The sequence below is a fragment of the Phycodurus eques genome, chromosome 9, assembly GCF_024500275.1.
Source record: "Phycodurus eques isolate BA_2022a chromosome 9, UOR_Pequ_1.1, whole genome shotgun sequence".
NCBI lineage: Eukaryota > Metazoa > Chordata > Actinopteri > Syngnathiformes > Syngnathidae > Phycodurus > Phycodurus eques.
Window position 1 is genome coordinate 22,373,591 of NC_084533.1, and position 22,792 is coordinate 22,396,382.

Consider the following 22,792-nt stretch of genomic DNA (forward strand, 5'->3'; position numbering starts at 1 on the left):
GAGGTTTGTTAGGTTGGTCATTCTAATAAGCCCAAGGGAGAATTTAGTAGACTTTGTGTGAAGATTACATTCCTGTCGTGAATAGACAATTTTTCAAAGATCTGGAATTTGACCCAAAGTTTTATACGAAAGTCACACAAAACATGAGCGCTTGAACGGCCTTTGTATGACATCATGCGAGCGGTTGCTTCATCAAGCATCAAAGGATTGTTGCTTTTTATTTGGGTTTTTGTAGCAACGTATGAAAAGAAGAATATACTCTGGAAGTCGCAATATGCCACTATAGACATATGCATTTAATAACTTATACTGTTTGTGTAAAGTGCTACTGCGCTTTGTTTTGCCCGTGAATGATGCCACGCCAGTTTATGCTCGCATATTATTTAGTTTTGTGTGCAAACGAATACGATTGATGAGCCTCACGTGACCGTGGTTTGTTTATGTTGAATAATCTATCGACTGAATACACCCATTTATGTACAAACGTTTGTATAGTTTGTATAGTTTGTTCATAGTGAGCCTGTTGACGTCAGCAGCAGAAGACGAGCTCATTTCCTTATTAGTACTTGTTCTGTGACGTAATTGTCACCTCGATTGAAAGTCTGAATGTTTTCTTTAGACAAAACAGTAATGAGTGAAAATAGTGAAGTTATATACAGTTGAGCAGTCTTGTTTATTAAACTTGATCGCTGTAATGCTTTGTTGCACAAGGAAGGCAGCACATGAGGTAAGTGCGATAAGATTCAATTGCATCCATATTCACATGTTTTTTCAGCTCACTGTTGTATTGATTACATCGTTCATCTTTGAAAAAGAGTTTGGGAAGGTGATGTGACACGGGCGTTTGATTTTGTGACGCTAAAGGCTTTTTGTACAGTGGTGGCGTCGGCCTTTGATGGGCACGGCTAGCGTCCGGCGATGTCTGCGTTATTTGCTGAAAATGACTGCCGCTTCATTTTCTTGAGCAAAAAATACATAAAGAGAACTTGTTAGTGAAATATAGGCCATCTCGATGCCATCAGTCCTTTAAGTACTTTATTTTGCAGTGGAGTGTAGCACAGTAGGTTTACTAATAAGGTTTAATTACATACTAGTACCCCAAAAGTGGCACCAGTAGTGGGAAGTAGTAGTAGTCACCTTTAAGACAATTATTCTACTGGTGCGCTGAATTTTCTTACTTGTGAAGACAAAGAGCATACTAGTACATGGACCTTAAGCTGAATATCAAGGATATTGAATAAATGCTCAATCGGCTTGCCATACACATATGCAGATTGCTTTGTTTTTTAAATGCTTTCATGCATTATTTATTTATTAAATTGGTTTTTTTTTTTGGGGGGGGGGGGTAACACAATAGGGCTCTTGCTCACACACGCCGTGGCAAAGCCTCTGGGAAGCTCCGGGTCACTTTCCCCGGCCAAGTTTTGCAGGCTGCCATGTTGTCTATTCTGCTCAGCTATTTAAAAAATGTTGAATATCAACAATGGCCTTGACTGGTGCATTGTCAACTTTTGTATGAAGCAATCTTGACTGAATGAAATGGCTCACAGAGCTGCGGCGAGGGCTCAGCTGCACGGTAGTGCGGGACCGGCCGACTCGTCTCTTTTTCTACCCGCAGGCCCGGCCGTCTGCCCGGTCGTTCGCCCGGTCGGGCCTGGCCTGGCCTGGCCTCACAGATTGTGGATGTCGCCACTTTTTCTTCCTGTCCTGGAAAGTGTGTCCTAACAATAGGAAAGGCAGCCATCGTGCAACCAGTCGCTGCTTGGTGAGTGCTCTTACTTTTCTAGCCAGAGGGGGAGGAGAAGAAAAGAGGGAGGGAGCATTTAGGGGAGTCAGTGCGGAGGAGCTCTGTCTTTTTTGCATTGCTGGGTTACATGGGAGGAAACACTATTGATGACAATTGTTAGTTCGTGGAAAAATCAGTTGAACTATATACGAAAACAAAAGATTTTAATGATACACTTCCGGTCTAAAGAGTCACTATCAAAATGTACACAAATAAGATAAAGAAGCCAATTTAAAGCACTGGTTGGAGCATATCGATCAACACAAATCAAATAGTTTATAAAAGCTTTTACAGTAACACAGATGTAGATAATGAATGAATGTTTGTTGTGGTTTGCACTGAATATGATGATAATTGAGATTCTTCATGTTAATTTATAATAATCTATACAGTGCTCAAATGTGTTCGACCACATGAGAACGCCATACGGTAGGTCATCCTTAAATAATTGTAAAGAATATTATTAATGTTTTTATTTATTTATGTCAATATTATTATATACAGTATAGATTGATATTTCTACGAAATGTTATTGTTACATGCTGCTATGACTTGATGCTGAATGTCAGTTAATGCAAAGCAGGAACATTTTTACATACAAAAACAATTTTTCTCCTTTGTCTCGCACACGCACCGTCATCATCGTCGGTCATTCGGAGACAGGTATGACTGTCCTCCTTCTTGGTCCTTGTGGGTCTTCAGGCAGGCGTAAAAGCTGATCTAGGAGCCGCATACTTTGGTAGGGGTCGTGGATTTGACCTTTTCTGGGGAAATGCGCTTTATTCTGCAGCTGTGTTTGATATGAAATTGTGCAGCCCCCTCTCGGACAAGCTATTTCTATGTCGCTCTGTTGGCTGCTCTGGCCTCTCAGGTTTCAGGGTCTACGTGGCAGTTTAAAATTTACTTGGACGTTGTCCTTGTACTGTTTCTTTCGGCCTCCTTGGGCATGCTGTCCTGCATGGAGCTGAGCATACAGGACCTGTTTTGGTAGGCGAAAGACAAGCCGCCATTTGAGCTGGATTTGCGTGATCGCAGTGATGGTGGAAACTGTTGGCCTCCTCCAAGATGCTGATGTTTGTGAGTTTGAAGATTTTCATGAGGCACCACTGATGGTATGTTTCTAGTACTTTCAGCTGCCTGGTGCACGTGGTCCAGGACTAGTCGGATGGGTAGCACCACCGCTTTGAAGACCAGAATTTTTGTTCTGGTCTGGAGGTCGCAGTTTTAAAACAATCCTTCTTCTGAATCTTGAATCTTTAGTGCAGATGAGACATTGGTGTATTTCCTCATCGATGGTGGCTTTGGAAGAGGCTGCCAAGGTATGTGAAGTGGTCCATATTTTCCAGTCTGGTGTTGTCAATTCAGGTAGTTGGGGATGAAGCAGTGGTGCTTATGTTGGGCGGTGGCTGGTAGAGGATCTGGGTCTTTTTCTATTTTGTGGGGCCGACCAAGGCTGCTTATATGCCTTGGCAAGGGTCTCAAGATTGCACTTGAGGTCTCTTAATTGGCCACCGGGATGTTATCATCAGCATGCTGCAGCTACGTGATGGATGCCGTAGTTCTGCCTTTGGCTCTGAAAGTATGGATGTTGAACAGTTATCCATCGGTTTTTGGAAGCTTATGTATGGGGGCCCATAATTTGGTGCTACCACACTGGCTGCACCACTGTTCCATCCATCCATCCATTTTCTGAGCCGCTTCTCCTCACTAGGGTCGCGGGCGTGCTGGAGCCTATCCCAGCTGTCATCGGGCAGGAGGCGGGGTACACCCTGAACTGGTTGCCAGCCAATCGCAGGGCACATACAAACAAACATTCGCACTCACAGTCACACCTACGGGCAATTTAGATTCTCCAATTAATGCATGTTTTTGGGATGTGGGAGGAAACCGGAGTGCCCGGAGAAAACCCACGCAGGCACGGGGAGAACATGCAAACTCCACATAGTCGGGGCCGGGGATTGAACCCGGGTCCTCAGAACTGTGAGGCTGACGCTCTAACCAGTCGGCCACCTGTGCCGCCTGCACCACTGCTATGCTTTGAAATTATTTTATTTGTTTACCTGGTTTGAAGTAATGCTGCACAAGACTTATAGCCACATGAAAAGGTATGTTGGGATACCTTTATTCAAATAAACAGTTGAGAAAATTTAGATGTCCTCTCATTTTATTCTTAAAGGTCCCATCTTTTGCCTATTTAGCCCTCCATAGAGTGACTCTCTAACATGGACTTAGTCTAAAAGTGTCAATTTCATTTTAAAGAAACACCGTGGTTTTGTAATACAAGTGTCGAGAAAAGGCCCCTCTGACAGTTACTTCTGTTTGACACAGTTTTGTATCCGCTTTGTCCATATTTGGCTAAGACCGCCCCCTTCCTCCTATTGGTTGCCTCCGTATCCAAGACCCACTTGTGAGAGCACACGTGTTTGTTATGTTGATAGCGCTGGCTCGGGAATATAAAAGGGAAGACGGAGATCTTCGCTAGTGACGTAGATAGGCGTCAGGGCAGAGAAACGTCTGGAACTCAGGAATGAGTGGACAATTTTAATTCATATTTCACATGTGAGGTACCACAGAGACAATGTTATAACCCCAGTTGGGACGTTGTGTTAAACATAAATAAAAACAGAATCCAATGATTTGCAAATCATGTTCATGTTTGATTGTTTTTTAGCAAATAATCATTAACTTAGAATTTTATGGCTGCAACACGTTCCAAAAAAGCTGGGACACGGTCATGTTTACCACTGTGTAACAACATTCAATAAACGTTTGGGAACTGAGGACGCTAATTGTTGAAGCTTTGTAGGTGGACTTCTTTCCCATTCTTGCTTGATGTACAGTTTCAGCTCTTCAACAGTCCGGGGTCTCCGTTGTCGCTTCATAATGCGCCACACATTTTCAATGGGCGACATGTCTGGACTGCAGGCAGGCCAGTCTAGTACCCGCACTCTTGTACTACGAAGCCATGCTGTTGTAACACGTGCAGAATGTGGTTTAGCATTGTCTTGCTGAAATAAGACGGGGGCGTCCATGAAAAAGGCGTTGCTTGGATGGCAGCATATGTTTCTCCAAAACCTGTATTTACCTTTCAGCATTAATGGTGCCTTCACAATGGTGTAGGTTTCCCATACCATTGGCACTAACACAGCCCCATACCATCACAGATGCTGGCTTTTGAACTTTGCATCCATAACAGTCCGGATGGTTCTTTTACTCTTTGGCCTGGAGGACACGACGTCCACAATTTCCAAAAACAATTTGAAATGTGGACTCGTCGGACCACAGACCACTTTTCCACTTTGCATCAGTCCATCTTAGATGAGCTCTGGCCCAGAGACCCAGGCGGCGTTTCTGGGTGTTGTTGATAAATGGCTTTTGCTTTGCATAGTAGAGTTTCAAGGTGCACTTACGGATGTAGCGCCGAACTGTATTTACTGACATTGGTTTTCTGAAGTGTTCCTGAGCCCATGTGGTGATATCCTTTACACATTGACGTCGGTTTTTGATGCTGTGCCGCCTGAGGGATCGAAGGTCACGGGCGTTCAATGTTGGTTTTCGGCCTTGCCTCTTACATGCAGTGATTTCTCCAGATTTTCTGAACCTTTTGATGATATTATGGACCGTAGATGATGAAATTCCTAAATTCCTTTCAATTGTATGTTGAGGAACATTGTCCTTAAACCGTTCGACTATTTTGTCACGCACTTGTTCACAAAGAGGTGAACCTCGCCCCATTTTTGCTTGTGAATGACTGAGCAATTCAGGGAAGCTCCTTTTATACCCAATCATGGCAACCACTTGTTCCCAATTAGCCTGTTCACCTGGGGGATGTTCCAAACAGGTGTTTGATGAGCATTCCTCAACTTGCTCAGTCTTTTTTTGCCATCTGTCCCAGCTTTTTTGTAACATGTTGCAACCATAAAATTCTAAGTTAATGATTATTTGCTAAAAACAATAAAGTTTATCAGTTTGACCATTAAATATCTTGTGTTTGTAATGTATTCAATTAAATATAGGTTGAACATGATTTACAAATCATTGTATTCTGTTTTTATTTATGTTTAACACAACGTCCCAACTTCATTGGAATTGGGGTTGTACATCTCAAATACTAGAGCACGTTGGTTTGGCAAAATACGGGACCTTTAATGCATTGCCGTTGTATCGCATCCCGACTCGGTATCGTCAGAAACAAGCGTCTTGGACTCAGGTGCTTAAAAATGTGATCTGGACATCCCTAAAAAAAATTAATGGATCACTTAAGAATCTGCATTATAGTGTGTGTGCGTGTGGGAGGGGGGAGGGGGGGGGGGTTAGTGTGTGTCACTCTACTGTAAAGCTTGAAGTCCTAGTCTAACGTCCGGGAGCTCCTCACCCACCTGTGTTGTCCTCCAGCTCACCTCTCGCGGCTTAACCCGGCGCAAGGTGACCAATTTCCTCCGGGGCCATCCATTATGCTGTCAACACAGCCCACCTCCTGCCTCTCCCTCCCACAAGTCTCTAAGCTCTAATGAAATGTGCCATAATCGGCCCGCTCATCTCACCACGCTCAAGGTAATTAATATATTTAGAGGGCGATGGCTAACTCTTAATTAAATTAGGCCTCCCTTTTAATGAGACCTTGACTGGGAACCAAATGGATGAGCGCTATCTGCTTTATCAAGAGCCAAGCTGGCATGCAACAGACGTTTGTCATTTCCCCCTTAAATCACAGCTCTATTCCACATCATGGCGCAATGTGATTTATTAAGCTTGTTTGTTTCCTTATTTGATGGTTTTAATAAATTACCCCTTCTAATTAACAAGCTAAGTCCGTTTGGAGTTCCCCAAAAAGCCAAGGCAATCCGAGTGGAAAACATCACATCATCATTTTAGAAGAGAGTGCAGATAATGACCAAGTGGCATTAATCATGCTCCCAAAAAAATTGGTAATTAATGAATTAAAGTTGCACTGGACATTAATTGTGCATTTTGACAATATTATCTTAAACTAATGAATTTGACAAAGAGTCTGCTTTTTTTTTTTTTTTTTTTTTAATAAACGAGGCTAGATTAGTAGGATCTCAATTATGGGTTAAAACAAAAGAAGGGCTGCTTTGCTTGTGGCCACAGCAGAAAGTGACAACTCGGCACTTTCTTCCAAACAAGAAGGAAAAAAAAAAACCTCAGAAAGTTCCTTTTGTTTTTAGGGAGAAAGTGAACATGGCAACGATTCAAAAGATACACAGGAAATAATGAGCGGCATAATTAGCCCGTAATGGTTTTTAAACTGATTGTCGTCAAGAGGTGCTTGATAGTGTCATTCACTGGGAGCTGCTTGCATGCATTCACTTTTAATCCTGTGGATGCTCGCCTTTTTGTTTTTTCTTTTTTTTAAAATTCAGATTCCATCTGGTGCTAGTTGTGCTTGTGGAAAACAAATGGCACCTATCAGGATGCATTCGTCAAAATGAAAAGAAGCTCAGAAGTTAACTCAAAATGTGAGATTAGCTTGTAGAGTTTAAACATGATTGCCAACCTCCCATTTGTTTTTTTGTTTAGGTTATTTTTCTCATATGACGTAATAGAGTTACTATTACCATCATTTTCTCTCCCTTTCTGTGGTGGCTTTAGACCATCTTTATTTCAATTTTTTTATTCCAATTTCCATCCCAGATGAGCTCGGGGCCCAGAGAAGGCAGCCGGCCGCATTTCTGGGTGTCGTTAAAATATAGCTTTCGCTGTGCATGGTAGAGTTTTAATTAGCTTGCATTTGTAGATGTAGTGACGAACTGTATTAACTGACAATGGTTTTCTGAAGTGTTCCTGAACCCACGTGGCAATATCATCTACACAATGGTGCCAGTTTTTAATGCAGTGCCGCCTGAGAGATCGAACGTCATGGGTATTCATTGTTGGTTTTCAGCCTTGCTGAGAGATTTCTCCACGTTCTCTGAATCTTATCATTAGGCTTTACCCGATCACACATATCCTGTGCAAATGTGGTGGAACCCCAGACAGTTCCTGACACTGTTTCGACCCCCCCCCCCCCCCACCATGAGCAGTAACAGTTTCAAGATTCCCACTGTTACAGCTAGTGTATGTCTTCTCTTACTTGAAGCCGCATCTTCTTTTTGAATAAAAATCCAAAGAAAAAGCAAAACACGAGTTAATCCTTGACGCCAGGGCTTGTCAAATATTTACGGAAGTCTTGCGTTTGACTTTAGAAGCCCCCCCGCTTACAGTGGAATTGGGAATCGTCCCACCTCCTTGCACAAAGACAAATGTCCCTGTGATAAACAAGAATACTACTCAGTGACTCAGAAGCAAAGGCACATCCCGAGACAATTTCTGCTTAATCGCCACCGAATCCACAGTGGTTCGTGCAATTTCAGTATTTTATTTGTCCATTTAACGCGTCATATAGCAAATGTTTGAATGGGAGCCTTTCGCCTAATCTGGCCCCAGTGAATTGTCTCGGAAAGGACCTCGAGGAGCAAAAATAATCATGAAGAAATGCCGCGCTGATGTCCTTTCGTGTGCTTTTTAGCCTCATTAGACAATGAGCGCAGTGCACAAATAAGTCGTTTATTATCGGTTGAGGTCTTACTACTCCTCTTGTTAGGTATTTCTGTTGATGATCGGGGTGTTATGAGTAGGGCTGTCATGATCGAGTCTTTTTAGAATTGATTATCCTACAGATGATCCCCGGGTCAAGTAATCGGTGCCCACGCCCAAATAAACTCTTTATTTCTTAATTTTTTTTCACTAATAACATGCATTTTATTCACATTTAAGAGGGCTGGACTTCCATCCTTGAACTGCATATGTTGGTACTGAGTGTATGGTATAAACTGGGTACAGAATTTGAGACAGAAAAAAATAAAAACGGTTTGCATTTGTGGTTAGCATTTGCGATTAGCATTAGCGCGTTAGCGATTACCATTATTCAGCTCACTCATACATCATGTTATATGCACATTACAAATCTAATATCGTCTTAAAAATCACTTACAGACTCTCGTCTGTCATTTATGGCAAAGTTTATCAGTGTTCCATTACTGTGTACGTCTACGATAAATGCTCTTGTGAAACACTGATTCCGTTGCCGTGAACATGGTTCCGGCTGAAACTTTTTTTTCTTCTTCTTCTTCTTTGTTTTTGGGGGGCCGAGTCAGAAATTCTGCATCTATCTATTTTTGAAGTCCACTTAGTCGATTTACTCCAATTTTTTCCCCCAGCCCTAGTTATGAGATTAAGCATTTATTTCATATACTGTACTAGTAAGACAATTTAGCGCGCTAGTAGAACGACTGTCTCTTGTAGTAATCTTTTTTTCCCACTACTAGAGTCACATTTGGCCTCCTAGCACATTTTTTAAGCTTACTAGTAACTACTACAAACCTCACTGGTTAAACCACTGTCCTACAGGAGTAACACTCCTAAGCCCAAGTACGAGGCATGTGTCACGCACTAGTGGCCTCCTTATCAGAGGGATCGAATATATGCTTAAGCAGCCTTCCTTAAAGCTCTTTAAGCATTTATTTGAGATCCTTAATTTCCATCTAAAAATCGATGTACTTGTAAGCTCTTTGTCCTCAATAGTCAAACAATTTAGCACACTAATACAATGACTGTGTCTTACTAGTAACATTTTTCATTGACTGCCTTCCACTACTACATTTTATGACATTTCTGCACACTGCAACAAAATAGTTTACTAGGAATGTTTCATTGCCTGCCCAAAGTGAACTAGTTCGATATTGACTGACTCATGCAGTTGTCAACTAGTGCGCAGTTGTGCCTCGCTAGTAGCATGTAGTTGTCCTGCTAGTATGCCAAAGTTCTCCCCTTAGTGAGGACAAAAAGCACACTAGTAGCTGAACATGAAGGATATCCACCGAATACTCCAACGGCTTTACGGAAAACCGTTCCAGCATTTATTCGCAGCACTCTACTTTTCATTCACAATTCAGCGCACTAGTGGGATATCGGATAAATAGTCAAACGACTTCAGGGGAGGAAAGAGAGGCTCGGGTTTGATGCTCGACTGCTACTACGAGTGTCGCTGCCCTGTAATCGGTAGAAACACTCCACTCAAACTCCACCAAGAGTGAATCTTCACCTCTACCTTCACAATTGACTTTGACGAACACTGGCCACAACATTAGGTACAACTCCTGCGCACAGTACTGCTTGTGATATTTTGCCCCTCTCGTGCAGCTTGAAAAAAGACCACCAAAATATTAGAAACATCTTTCGATATGATGCAGTGCTGTTGTACACTGTAGACAGACTGCAATCGCAATAATACACATGATGTCATTTAAATGTTATATCATTAAATGTGCAAGCGTTCCTAATGAAGTGGCCAATGGGTGTGCACTAGTATAGTGTTGTTGTTTAGTTTTTTTTTGTGTTTTTTTTTGCAAAATAAAAATTATAATTGAGAAACTGATTTATTACTTACAGCACCTATATTGAAAGACACTTGGATTAATGTAAATTTATAATAATATAGATTTTGCAGTGTTGTTGCTGGAAAACTATTGTAGATTTCACTGTACATTTATGGGATATTTCCTAATTAGGTTCACCAATACTATAGTTTTTTTTTTTTTTTGGCAAAATAAGAAAAATCACTAAATTAATTTAACACTACTCCTATGTTAAAAAACACACATTTGGATTTGTACGAATGATTATTCATTTTGGATTTTGCATTATTTTGGTGGCAAACAGGATTTTACTTGTGCATCTAAAATAGATACTAAGCTTAACTCTAAATTCAAATGTGTTTTCTGTTATCTACGTCATCATTTTAGTGCAGCAGTCAATAATAACATGGATCGATTACGTACGTGTATGGGAGACACACACGTTATTCACCCATTTTTCTCACGTATTTTATTTTTGGGGGGCCTGAGGAGGAGGGGGGGGGGGGGGGTCTGTATAGCAACGTTTGTGGCTTCATGTAATAAATGAATAAATCAAATTAACACGAGCGACACCGCACAGCCGCTTAGTGAAATAAAGAGGTGATAATGGCGTCGCTTTTCTTGCACGAAATGAGCCGTAAATATAATTTTACCTGCAGCCTTGAACTGCGACCACTTTTCTCCCCGAGCATTCACAAGCGCACAAAGGGAACAGCAGAGCGTGCCTAAACTGCAACTTCATTTGCATCTCTTGCTCCTTCCCGAAAAGGGGGAGAGAAAAAAAATCATGCAAATCTTAATGAGACAGATTTCATTGTTGGCCCACTGTTCCGCTGTCATTGAAATGTCGTTATTGCTTAATTACGTTTTCTTGCAAAAGGTCCACATGCCCTCACCGCACTGATATAAACAAAAAAACAAAAAAACAAAAAAACTCAAATGAGAGTAATGTAAGCCTCAGCGCCTGATAAAAAAGATAAACATAATTATTAGGATTATTTAAATGTTTCCTTTATTAAACCAAGAGAAATTGTAATATGTATGGCCTAAAATAAATCGACAAAGAAAATTCAGGATGTTTAAAACGATACTGTACATGAAAATCACATTTTAAATAAAATGACAGCAATGTAAGATTCAGCCCCTGATTAAAAGATAATGACCAACATAATTATTACGATTATGTAAATGTTTTATTTATTAAACGAGGTGTAATTGAGAATAAAGCTGTCTCCCCTCCCAAAAATCTAAATAAATAAATAAAAGACATACGTAAAACAAATACATAAAAATCTACAAAAAACGTACATAACTATGACAAGGTAAATAAAATGAAAGCAATGTATAGCACCAATTAAAACATAATAATCATCATAAAACAATAGAATTGTTTTACAATGAAATTATATTTCTGTTAAAAAAATAAAACGAGTTGCAATGACACAAGAGAAAATGAGATTATAAGCATCATTTTAACATGCCTAATACCACCTACCTATAATCAAAAAGATAGAATCAGCATCATTATTATTTATTATTTGATGTTTTTTGTTTTCTTCAGCTGAAAGTGTGATGAAAATCTGCCCTAAATAAATAAAAGTTAGAGGTGTTTTAAAAATCTATATATTTTTCCTATTAAAACTACAACTAAAATGAGAACAAGATATAAGCACTTTGCATCACCAGAAGAGCATGTAAACACAATGACCATATTTAAATTGTTCTTTTATTTTAGCAAGCGAACTTGAGATTTAAAAATAAAATAAAATAAATAACAGACAAATATGTGACATATGTAATGTTAATTGAGCAGTTGAGTTTGCTGCGTGCATTCATGCGTGGGTGAAAGGACTCTTTTGAGCCAAACTGAACGCTTCCTCAATTGTGGGATTACGGAGCCCTTTCGTCCTCCGTTTCAATGGCGTTTATTTGCCTCTAAAAACGAACTCAGCTAACGTTTTGATCCATATTTAGACCACATTCAACAGTTACATCTTTTTTTAAAAAATGTTTTAATGTGCGTATCCACCCCCCCCCACACACACACACAGTTGTGCACGTTTTTCGTCCATTTCGGCCGAAATTCGACTGCTGCCACCATGCAGGACCCCCGAGCGTAACTGCGGTGCCCTCCGGGTGCGCGTGCGCGTGAGACCGAGCCCCACTGTGCTGGTGGTCCTGCATCCCTTAATTAGGAAATTAGCCGCTCAGAGGCCCCTCATTACCCAAACCCCGGGTTACTCCTGGGTGTTTTCTCTCTCTCTCTCTCTCTCTCTCTCTCTCTCTCTTTTTCTCTCTCTTGGCTCTCTCCGCTCGTCTTTATGCAATTTCCATAAGAAGATTACAAGCGGATCAGTATTGAGATCAACAAATAACCGGCGGCGTGAGAATGACGTGCAATGGCCGCTAATTGCCGCTTATACACTTTGATTGCCCTCGTCGTATTTGTCAAGCGCCATTGACCAGGGAAATTAAACTTGTTGCTTTATCCCCACCGAGGGGTCATTTTTGTGATATTTCTCCGGTTTTACAACCCATAAGCATGATTTCACCCTTTACAAATCAAGTGCTTTTTTTTTTATTCCCCCAAAATATATTTTATTACTATTATTATTATTATTGTAAGCCACAGGAAAAAACTAAAAAAAAAAAAAGGTACTTAAATAAAATACTTTAATTAAAAGAATTTCACAAAAATAATGTTACCTAAATAGATGTTTAAAAACAAACCGTTTCAAAGATGAAAGTGCAAAAGTTCATCAGTAATGCGGCCGTCTGCAATAAAAGTTAAATACAATTGAACTGGAGTGGTTCTTTTGCATACCACTAGAGGGAGCCTGCGTACAACTACGGATACCACACTTTCTAAAGAACTGCCTTAAATAAACGAGGAGGTAACGTTCCGTTGTTATGGTCAGGAAATGCTGTAATATTTCGCAATATCTATTTATTTATGAATGAAGTTTCAATACTAAATCACATGGTCAAAATAATGTTTCATTTTCATTTGGTTTTATTGAAGTTTTAAACACCCAGAATCGCTCGAATCAACTCGAAAAAAAAAAACGCAGATGAAAATCCAACATAAGACACAATAAGAAAAACGATAAATAGACATAAAAAAATCTTAATTTTTTATTTGACTGTAATCTCTACTGCATCTTCAGACCAAATTTACTTTAATGGCTGCCTGCTGTTCCACCAGTGGCCTGTTGGTGATATTGAGGTGTATCGAGTTGTGGTCAGATTCCCCACAAGAAGAACCTTTAACAAATAGTGTTTGAATCGAAAAAAATGTTTTATGACGGACTATAATTTTTAGGTCCAAATATGTTTTTATGGCATAATAAAATCTTTGAGTGTGTTTTAACGGGAAACCCCATTTTTATCGCCTATTGTAACTTTTCTTTTTTAATTTTTTAACCAATATAGTGTGTGAATTGAAAATTGTGTGGGAAGCTACCCCGTTGGTGACAATATGTGGTTGGGCAAAGTATCCATTTGTGTGCCAAAACACAACTTGTTGTCATCAACCAAATACATTTGCGTGCACAATCGCACTTTTGTGTCCACGCCTCATGGAAAACTAACATTTCAAGACCAAGTGGTTTTATTTCGATATCCTATAGCGTTTTGTGAACACATTGTTTTAAATTTAAAAAACAAAATTGCATTTCTGTGAGAAACTACCACTTGTTGGCCAATTTCTTTCGTGACATTTTTTTTTGTCATCAATACATAAATATTCCAGTTCTGGGTTCAAAATGCAATTTTTATGGCACACTATTGTAATGTTTTATTGCATGTGTTTTACATTTACATAGAACATTGTAACGTTTTGTGAACAAATAGTGTTTTAATTGAAGAAATAGTACATGTATTTTACAATAGAGAGCTTTTTTTTTTTTGCAACTAAATACAACTTTTTTTTTTTGGGTGTGTTCAGCAATTGCATTGTCATGCACATACTCCATGTTGCACTTAAATATAAGTAAATATACAACGTACAAAACAGTATTGTGAATATAGTTCCAGTCGTGCAAACTCTGACTGTTTAACTCAAATATTCCAATATTTTTTGGGGGAAACGAATCTGAATCAGAATCTTTCCCATGACTCCTCAGGTGTTAATGGCTCTCTCACTCTCTCTCTCTCGCTCTCTCTATCTCTCTCTCTCTCTCTCTCGATGGTCGATTCCCAGGGGCCCATTAGCAGGTGTGAATGCTTTGGGGTTTCAGCTCGTTTTTTGGGGGAAAGCAGACACATGTTAATGTCGTCTCGTCATTTTAATAACCATTAACACACACACACACACACACACACACACACACACGGGAACCGAGTGGAGATATTTGGAAAGGGGAGGGCCACATATCGCGCACATGATCTGGGAGTATGTATGAGATGTCCGCCACTCTCCACAAGAGGTCGTTGATGTACTACAAATTTTCGCAAGATGCACAGGAAGCCGTCTGTTTTAATCTGGATTTAGGTCATATTTAACCACAGGCTACACTAGTTGTTTTTCGCTCAGTTCTGCGACCAAAGCTGTCATTTCAGACAGTCCCTGAAGGCAACACCTGATCTAAAAACAGATAGATAGACAGACAGAATTCAATCATTCAAGAAATATTCTTATGATTAATAATGTAAATTTTAGTTTGTGGTTCAAAATGGTAAAAGGAACCCTGAGATATATGTGGCTGCACAAAATGCGAATCGCAACATTGCATTGATGAAACAACTTAGCTATTATTACAACTACTTTTAATATAATTAAAATAAATGGTGAAAAGTGTATTGTGATAATCAGTCTGCAATATATTGTGATGTATATTATATTTTGACGACAACATTGAATTACAGCTGGCAATTTTTGGGGGTGGGATATATATATATATATATATATATATATATATATATATATCCCACCCCCATATATATATATATATACCATTTTGCAGTGATATTGAGTTCTGGAAAATAAAATTAAGAGACCCCCCTATGTATTTCTCTCTCTTTTTTTTTGCATATAAATGCTATAAATGACAATATTTATATTTGGAAATTGGGACTTGTGTTGTCAGTATTTTAAAGAATAATAATTTTAAAAAATCTCATTAAACGAATTGTAGCAAAATTATATATATATATATATATATATATATATATATATATATATATATATGTATAGTTTTCAACTTTTTCTTTTTTTTTTTTTGGGAGCCGACAACACAGGCGCAACCCGGCTCGCTCTCCGATTGGCTGGTCGGCCGTTGGGGAGGCTGGCTCTGATTGGTCGCCCTCCACTCCATCACACGGGCCCCGCCGGGCCTAATAACGCCCGCGCGGGGCTTGGTTGAACAAGTTTCCAGACTTGTGTCGAGAGCCGAGGAGCACCTGCGCGCCGAGCTTTTTCCTCCAAGTTTCGGCTTCTTTTCGGAGTCTAAAGTTTGTCTTTGACTCGAGGTGCTTTTTACCGAACTTTTTTGTTTTGTTTGTTTTTATTTTGTTTTTGTTTTGTGGCAAGAGAGCGCAGCCGTCCGGGTTAGCTATGTATAACATGATGGAGACCGAGATCAAGTCCCCGCTGCCTCCTCAGCCCAACTCGGGATCGGCTCCGGGCTCCAAGGGCGGTGGCGGCGGCGGCGGCGTCGGCGACCCGGAGCGCGTCAAGCGGCCCATGAACGCCTTCATGGTGTGGTCCCGCGGCCAGCGGCGCAAAATGGCTCAGGAGAACCCCAAGATGCACAACTCGGAGATCAGCAAGCGACTCGGCGCCGACTGGAAGCTGCTGACGGACGCCGAGAAGCGGCCGTTCATCGACGAGGCCAAGCGGCTGCGGGCCATGCACATGAAGGAGCACCCGGACTACAAGTACCGGCCGCGCAGGAAGACCAAGACCCTGCTGAAGAAAGACAAGTACTCGTTACCCGGCGGGCTCCTGGCCCCGGGCGGCCCCGCGGTAGCCAACCCGGTGCAGGTGGGCCAGAGGATGGACGGCTACGCGGCGCACATGAACGGCTGGAGCAACAGCGCCTACTCGCTGATGCAGGAGCAGCTGGCCTACCCGCAGCACCACGGCATGAGCGGCCCGCAGATCCAGCAGATGCACCGCTACGAGATGGCCTCGCTCCAGTACCCCATGATGACCACGGCGCAGAGCTACATGAACGCGGCCTCCACCTACAGCATGTCCCCGGGGGCGGCGGCGGCGGCAGCGGCGGCGGCTTACGGCTCGCAGCAGGCCGCCGTGGTGAGCGCCGGCGGGGCCGGAGCCAACCCCAACCCGGCCATGGTGGGCCTGGGCTCTATGTGCAAGAGCGAGCCCAGCTCGCCGCCCCCGGCCATCACGTCGCACTCCCAGCGGGCCTGCTTGGGGGACCTGAGGGACATGATCAGCATGTACCTGCCGCCCGGCGGGGACAGCGCGGAGCACTCGGCCCTGCAGGGCAGCCGGTTACACAGCGTGCACCCCCACTACCAGAGCGCGGGGACGGGTGTCAACGGGACCCTGCCTCTCACCCACATCTGAGCGAGAGCTCACGCGCCGAAACGCGCGCACAAAAGAAGACTTAACAATTCAAAAGGAAAAAAAACAACAGCAACAACAAAAAAAAGTACTTGCATACTTGAACTTTTTGCTTGCTGGAAAGCGACTGTGTCAAACTCGAGGCCTGGGGGCCACATCCGGCCCACTAAAGCAAATAAAGTGTCTAATTCATGAATGGCATTTTTTTAAAAAGTTGACAAGCGTTTATTACCCCCCCCCACCCCAAATACCTTGTATAAATCGAACAATCCTTAAATATTTGCCCACAGCTATTTTCTATGACTTCTCATTTCAAATTTGATTTGTTCATGGAAAAAAATAGGTAATAATACATTTATGTGGCTTGTAACAAAAAATGAGTTTGACACCCTTGCAAAAGAAACGATTTTCACACACGCAATATTTTTATGTTCTTGTTGTGCTGTTTTGGACTGAGACTGAGACCATTAAGTCCGCCAGAGGAAATTGCATTGCAGAAAGAAAAAAAAAGATTTTAAAAAAAGGCAGTTTTTATGATCACAACGATATAAGCAATCAAAGTGATGTAGAAAAATTGGACTTCTATGTATTAAATAATGCCGCATTTTCACCTGTGTGTGAAAAGGCAAGTGGCCTCGTGGAGAGGCTGGTTTATTTCAGAAAAAAAAAGTTTACACTTAATTTGTAGAATGTCAGCTGTCCAAACTTGTAGACCTTTTCCTTTTCTTTCCTCTCATCACCTGTTTTGTTTTTTTTTTCTTTTAGGTTGGAATGAAATCTTAAGACTGTGCTGGTCGCAAGCGCAAGTTTTTATTTATAGTTACCCCCTCCCTCTTTTCTTAGCCTGTGATCCCAATGTTTTGTCAAGTGAAAAATGTGTTCACATTTGTTTTTGTTTTGTAATTTTCTGTGATGGTTTTTAGTTTGTGTTGTTTTTTTTTTTTTTTTTGGGCAGTGTCAACTTCACTCATTTGAAGTAAAAAAGTTTTTTTTTTTTAATTTAAACTGACGTTTCTACATATTTTAAGAGCCTCTGCTATTCTTAAATGCTGAATAAATTTGTATAAAACATTTTCAGTCTCTTGCTTTTTATACTGATTTGTTGACCGGGTGGACACATTTTATTGTCCTGTCACTAACATCTTTTCATTGCTTTACATCATTCATTTCACTAATAGCCAAACGCTTTCCTTAGTACGATAGACTCTTTCAGAACGATATTGACGTTTATCAATAAAGACACGAGACATTTGAATGTGACATAGTAACACTGGCACATTTTACAAGCTTCTTAAATTTGAAATTAGTGTATGGTAATTATACAAGGATCTAACCTTGTTGGTTATTAGAGGTCTTAGCACCGCAATTTGGCCCATGCACACAACTACTCTAACTCTATACAAAAGTCATATCTTACATATTAGCCCGATAGCATGATTGCCCAAGTCATTTTTAGCCTATTTTCACAATATTAATAATTTAAAAAAAAGCATCCTACAGAAATTATTATTGTTATTATTCTTAGTCATCCAGTTCATGGTGATTTGCAAAGGATGAATCAACAGAACTGGATGCTTCTTGTTTGTTGAATTTGTTGTCTTTTTTCCTCAAAACGTAAAAAAAAAAAAAAATGACACAATTATGCTGCTAGTGATTGAACATCTATAGTAAAAGACGGCAGATGCCGTTAAAAGTTGCTCTTAAAAGCAACAATTGACACATCTAACGTAGCATTTCTCAAACCGACTGAATATGTAATTTGTTGTAGACTGCTCTGCTTTTCTGCGTATGTGCACTGTTCAGGTCGTTCGCTGAAAATCTGTGGCATCTCCAGTCCCAAACATGAGCGTAGTGTAGCGTTAATGCCGACGAGGCGGCCTGCTGTTGCCGTGTATTTTGGCAGAAATGAGCTGCGGCCACCAAAGAGGTTTTTGGGAGCATGCGGTGGCGTTCCCGCTGGCCTTCCCACACTCTCCTTTATGGGAGGACTTGATCCACAAGCTGAGCACAGCAGCCTGGATTAGCCCCCGCGCACCTTTGTGGAGGGGAAAGATTATCCGGACCTCCCTGCATTCACTGGCCGGAGTCTTAAGTCACTCCGGTGTGCCAGCAGCCACCCGTCACCTAATCACACTCTATGACTATGATGTTTTAAATTTTTTCCCCCTGTAAGTAATTAAGCAGATTGCCTCCTCCTTTGCTCCTCGTCGTAATGAGTGTTAATGTTTGAGGTGTGGTTTTTATCTAATCATGTGTAATTATCATCAAAACGAACCTAAATTCATACATGGGCATTTTGGCCCCTAATGTCACATTTTGGCTTGCAAACTGTTCAGGTCCAATTCGACCTGTTTTGGCATTGTCACAAATGTCTTTCAATCTGAAATTCGATGACCTTTCCTAAAGTGACTCAAAATAAAAATGAAATGATTTCATTCTTTTGTGCAGGTGCTACAAAGTTTGTGCACACCGACTTCATATCTACTAAAGTGGACTTTAGATTCACAAGTGTGCTAATTCAAGACAAACTGTGGGAATGTTGAAACTGTACATGCCATAAATGTGTGTATTTTTATTGAGTAGTGGTAACAAAGTTTAAGGGAGCTTGAAACAGTCTGGAGAACTGTCTGTGTTCCCACCACATTTGGTTGCCGCAGAAACATGCACTGGGAGTCTCAAAAAGGGAATGTCAAAACAGTAAGAGTCTTTGTCATGCAGTTGTGTATTTTTACGGGATAGTGGAAACACGTCTGTGTAGATCGTGTGTCATCCAGGTCACGATAATCCGCAAAGGTTGAATCAAGGCAAGTGTACTGTTCTTGTTTGTTGAAGACGTTTCACCTTTAATCCAAAAGGCTTCTTCAGTTCTTATTTTTCGGTGTGGAGTCCCTCTATTTATGTCTGAATGGATGTTTTCCCAAGGGATGGTCAACAATAGGCTAATATTGTTTTTCTGGACAAGGAGGACCACTGATTTGAAATGGGTGTTATAGAAGACATCGATGTTAAACTCGAAACCGTTTCTAAACACCGCCACCGAGGCATAAATGGAGGGACTCTAGACTTAAAATCTAGAACTGAAGAAGCCTTTCGGACTAAAGGTTAAACATCTTCAACAAACAAGAGCAGTCCAGTTGCCTTGATTCAACCTTTGATGACCGTTAGGGGCGTAGTTTTGAAGCAGCTGAGAGAACTATCTATGTTTCCACCACATTTGCACAGGGTCCTGCAGAATCACGAACCTGTTGGTCTCGAAACAGTTAAACAGCATTCGAATGAAATCTGGTTTGACATTATATGGATCCGATTCTGCTTTTACTTTAAAGGCTTGGCTGCTTATTACAAAACGCCCAAAACTGTAGACAGGAAGTTGTGAACTAACAAACTCCCACAGTACACATCAAGCCTCTGCAATTTGGATGCGCTCCAGAATTCTCATGTCGGATTACGGCGTTCCTATCTGTAGTCAGGTCCGAGCTACACACTAAACGTTATTCCAATCCCAATTCACAACTTTTAGAGATATGTCGACGTTTGCAAAAAAAAAAAAAAAAAGAAGAAGAAAGAAGTCAAAGATCTTGATCAGCTTGTATCCATATCAAAACCAATAAACCTGTCCACCCCAGAGCCACAACTCAACAGCATTTTTTTGAGTCATGCCAGGTTCCAAACAGTAACAAAAACACTTCATGAAAAGGAAGGCCGATGGGAACTTTTAACCTGGCGGAGGCAATAATGACTAATTTTGTATCATTATTTGTAATTATAATTTGTGTTTTCTGGGAGATAAAATGTGTGAAAAAAACGTGCGTGTGGGAGTGTGGCCGGATGGGAAGGGACGGGACCTAGCTGTCGACGGAACGTTCTGGTAATGAGGCCGTCCAAGTTGGGGCCCCCACCCCGCCCCCTCCTCCTTTTTTTTTGCCGTCACCCTAGTGAGTACCCAGAGGGCCTCTCTCTCTCTTTCCCTCGCCATCCCTCTCGCTCTCTCTCTCTTGATCTCTTGCTCTCTCTGGGTGCCCACTCAGCAAGTGCAGGCATATCCCACTTCCATCTCCCTATGACCTCACAGGCCCTGTTGTTTTAACCCCCTCTCTCCCAAAACTAACCTAATTATAGACCTGCACATCATGGGTTCAGCAGATTACCTCTTTTGCACTCTATCGTCTGCATGCAAGGGGTTCTCAAACTTTTGGGGGTCCAGGGAGACCTCAAACGGGAGAGGTTTTTGAAGGATCTCCTCACGATCCTAACGGCAATTAAACAAAACGATCGTGTGTACCCTTGAATACCGCAGGCTTCAAAAAGTTTGCTATTTTTGAGGAAAGCAGTCGCAAATTTATGATAAAACATTTGTTTTTTTACTGAAAAAAAAAATCGGAATGGTGTGGAAAAAAGTGCTATATTTTCCAAGAAATTAAATTCATAATCTTTGCAAGAAGAGCCTTATGAGAATAAAATCGTATTTTAGCAAGGTAAAGCGATAACATTATAATTACAAAGACAAAGTTTAAACAGGGGAAGAAAGTCAGATTTTAACAAGTCAATTTCAGAAATGCAATTTTATTCTCGTAATATTGCACCTTTTACTCTGGAAAAGCAACTTTATTCTCTGAAAAATAGGAGTCATGTTTTTTCAAGGGCAAAAAATCATATTCTTTAGGAGAACAAGGAAGTGTTTGTTCTGGATAAAAAGTTGTCATAGTACGAGAATAATGTTGTCATTTTCCAAGATTAAGTCCTAATATTATAATATTAAAGTCAAAATTTAACAAGGGAAAAAAAGCCATATTTTAACAAGTGAATTTCAAAAATACAATTATATTTTTGTGATGTTGCACCTTTTATTCTGTAAAACCAACTTTATTCTGTCAATCATAGTAGTTCTAATATTTCAAGGAAAAAAGAGTCCATCCAGAAAAAGCATTCTAGAAGAACTAGAAGAATCTAGAAGAACGAAGATGTATTTTGTTGGAATAAAAAGTCGTAACGTTACGAGAATAAAGTTGTGTTTTTCTAACACAGAGCCAAAGTCAGTTCAAGAAGGGAAAAAAGCGGATTTTTCAAAAATACAGCTTCCGTCTCGCAATTTTTATGCCTTTTTATTCGAAAGAGATGCTTTTATTCTCTAAAGAACAGAAGTCATATTTGTTTTTTGAAAAAAAAAAAAAAATCCTAATCTTTACAAGAACAACGATGTATTTTGTTTGGCTCAAACGTTATCTTATCAGAATAAAATCGTGTTTTTCGAAGATAAAGTTGTAATTTGAGTTGACTAAAGTAACTAAATTACTAAGTAAATAAATAACACTAGCTTTGAGGTAATATTTAGAAAAATATGTCATGTTTGAGACTATATCACAATAGCACATGACCAGAGAGAGCCATTCACAAGAGTTGGCTTTAGAAGGAGGAAGTGATCTGAGCTTTTGCAGCTATTTTTCCAAAGTAACTAAAATTGCCGTCATGGAAATTTCCATAAGAAACTGTAATTTAATTACACATTTTCTCCCAGTAATGTAATGAACTTGAATTACATACATTTTGTATTTCAATTATGTAATCTTGTTACATGTAATTAGTTACCATTTAGTTACTCCTCAACACTGTTCATCTATCATGTTCGGTCCCCATATGTAGGTATGCACTTTTTAGATACCAATTTTAAAATAATAAATGTAGCTATCCATCCATCCATCCATTTTCTGAGCCGCTTATCCTCACAAGGGTCACGGAAGAGTTGGAGCCTATCCCAGCTATCATCGGGCAGGAGGCGGGGTACACGCTGAACTGGCTGCCAGCCAATCGCAGGGCACATATAAACAAACAACCATTCGCACTCACATTCACACCTACGGGCAATTTAGAATCTTCAATTAACCTACGATGCATGTTTTTGGGATGTGGGAGGAAACCGGAGTACCCGGAGAAAACCCACGCAGGCACGGGGAGAACATGCAAACTCCACACAGGCGGGGCCGGGGATTGAATCTGTTGTAGCCTACTCGGCAGAACGGTAAGACAGACACTCTAACCAGTCGTCCACCGTGCCGCCTG

At 40.7% G+C, this 22,792-nt stretch overlaps 1 protein-coding gene and 1 long non-coding RNA gene across 2 annotated transcripts in view; both read left to right on the forward strand.

Moving 5' to 3' along the window:
• Window positions 1–1,499: 1,499 nt before the first annotated feature.
• The window catches only part of LOC133407840 (uncharacterized), a 57,090-nt gene continuing 35,797 nt past the window's right edge, over window positions 1,500–22,792 (forward strand). The window contains exon 1 of the long non-coding RNA XR_009769219.1: window positions 1,500–1,765. This is a non-coding gene — a long non-coding RNA (uncharacterized LOC133407840). The remainder of the gene's footprint in view (window positions 1,766–22,792) is intronic.
• On the forward strand, window positions 15,581–17,683 carry sox3 (SRY-box transcription factor 3). Its single transcript, XM_061686255.1, has 2 exons — window positions 15,581–16,823; window positions 17,501–17,683. The coding sequence occupies exon 1, from the start codon at window positions 15,758–15,760 to the stop codon at window positions 16,736–16,738; it is 981 nt and encodes a 326-aa protein (XP_061542239.1). The 5' UTR covers window positions 15,581–15,757; the 3' UTR covers window positions 16,739–16,823; window positions 17,501–17,683.

Coding starts and splice junctions, on each gene's coding strand:
- sox3 (XM_061686255.1), top strand. CDS start 15,758: ATGTATAACATGATGGAGACCGAGATCAAGTCCCCGCTGCCTCCTCAG.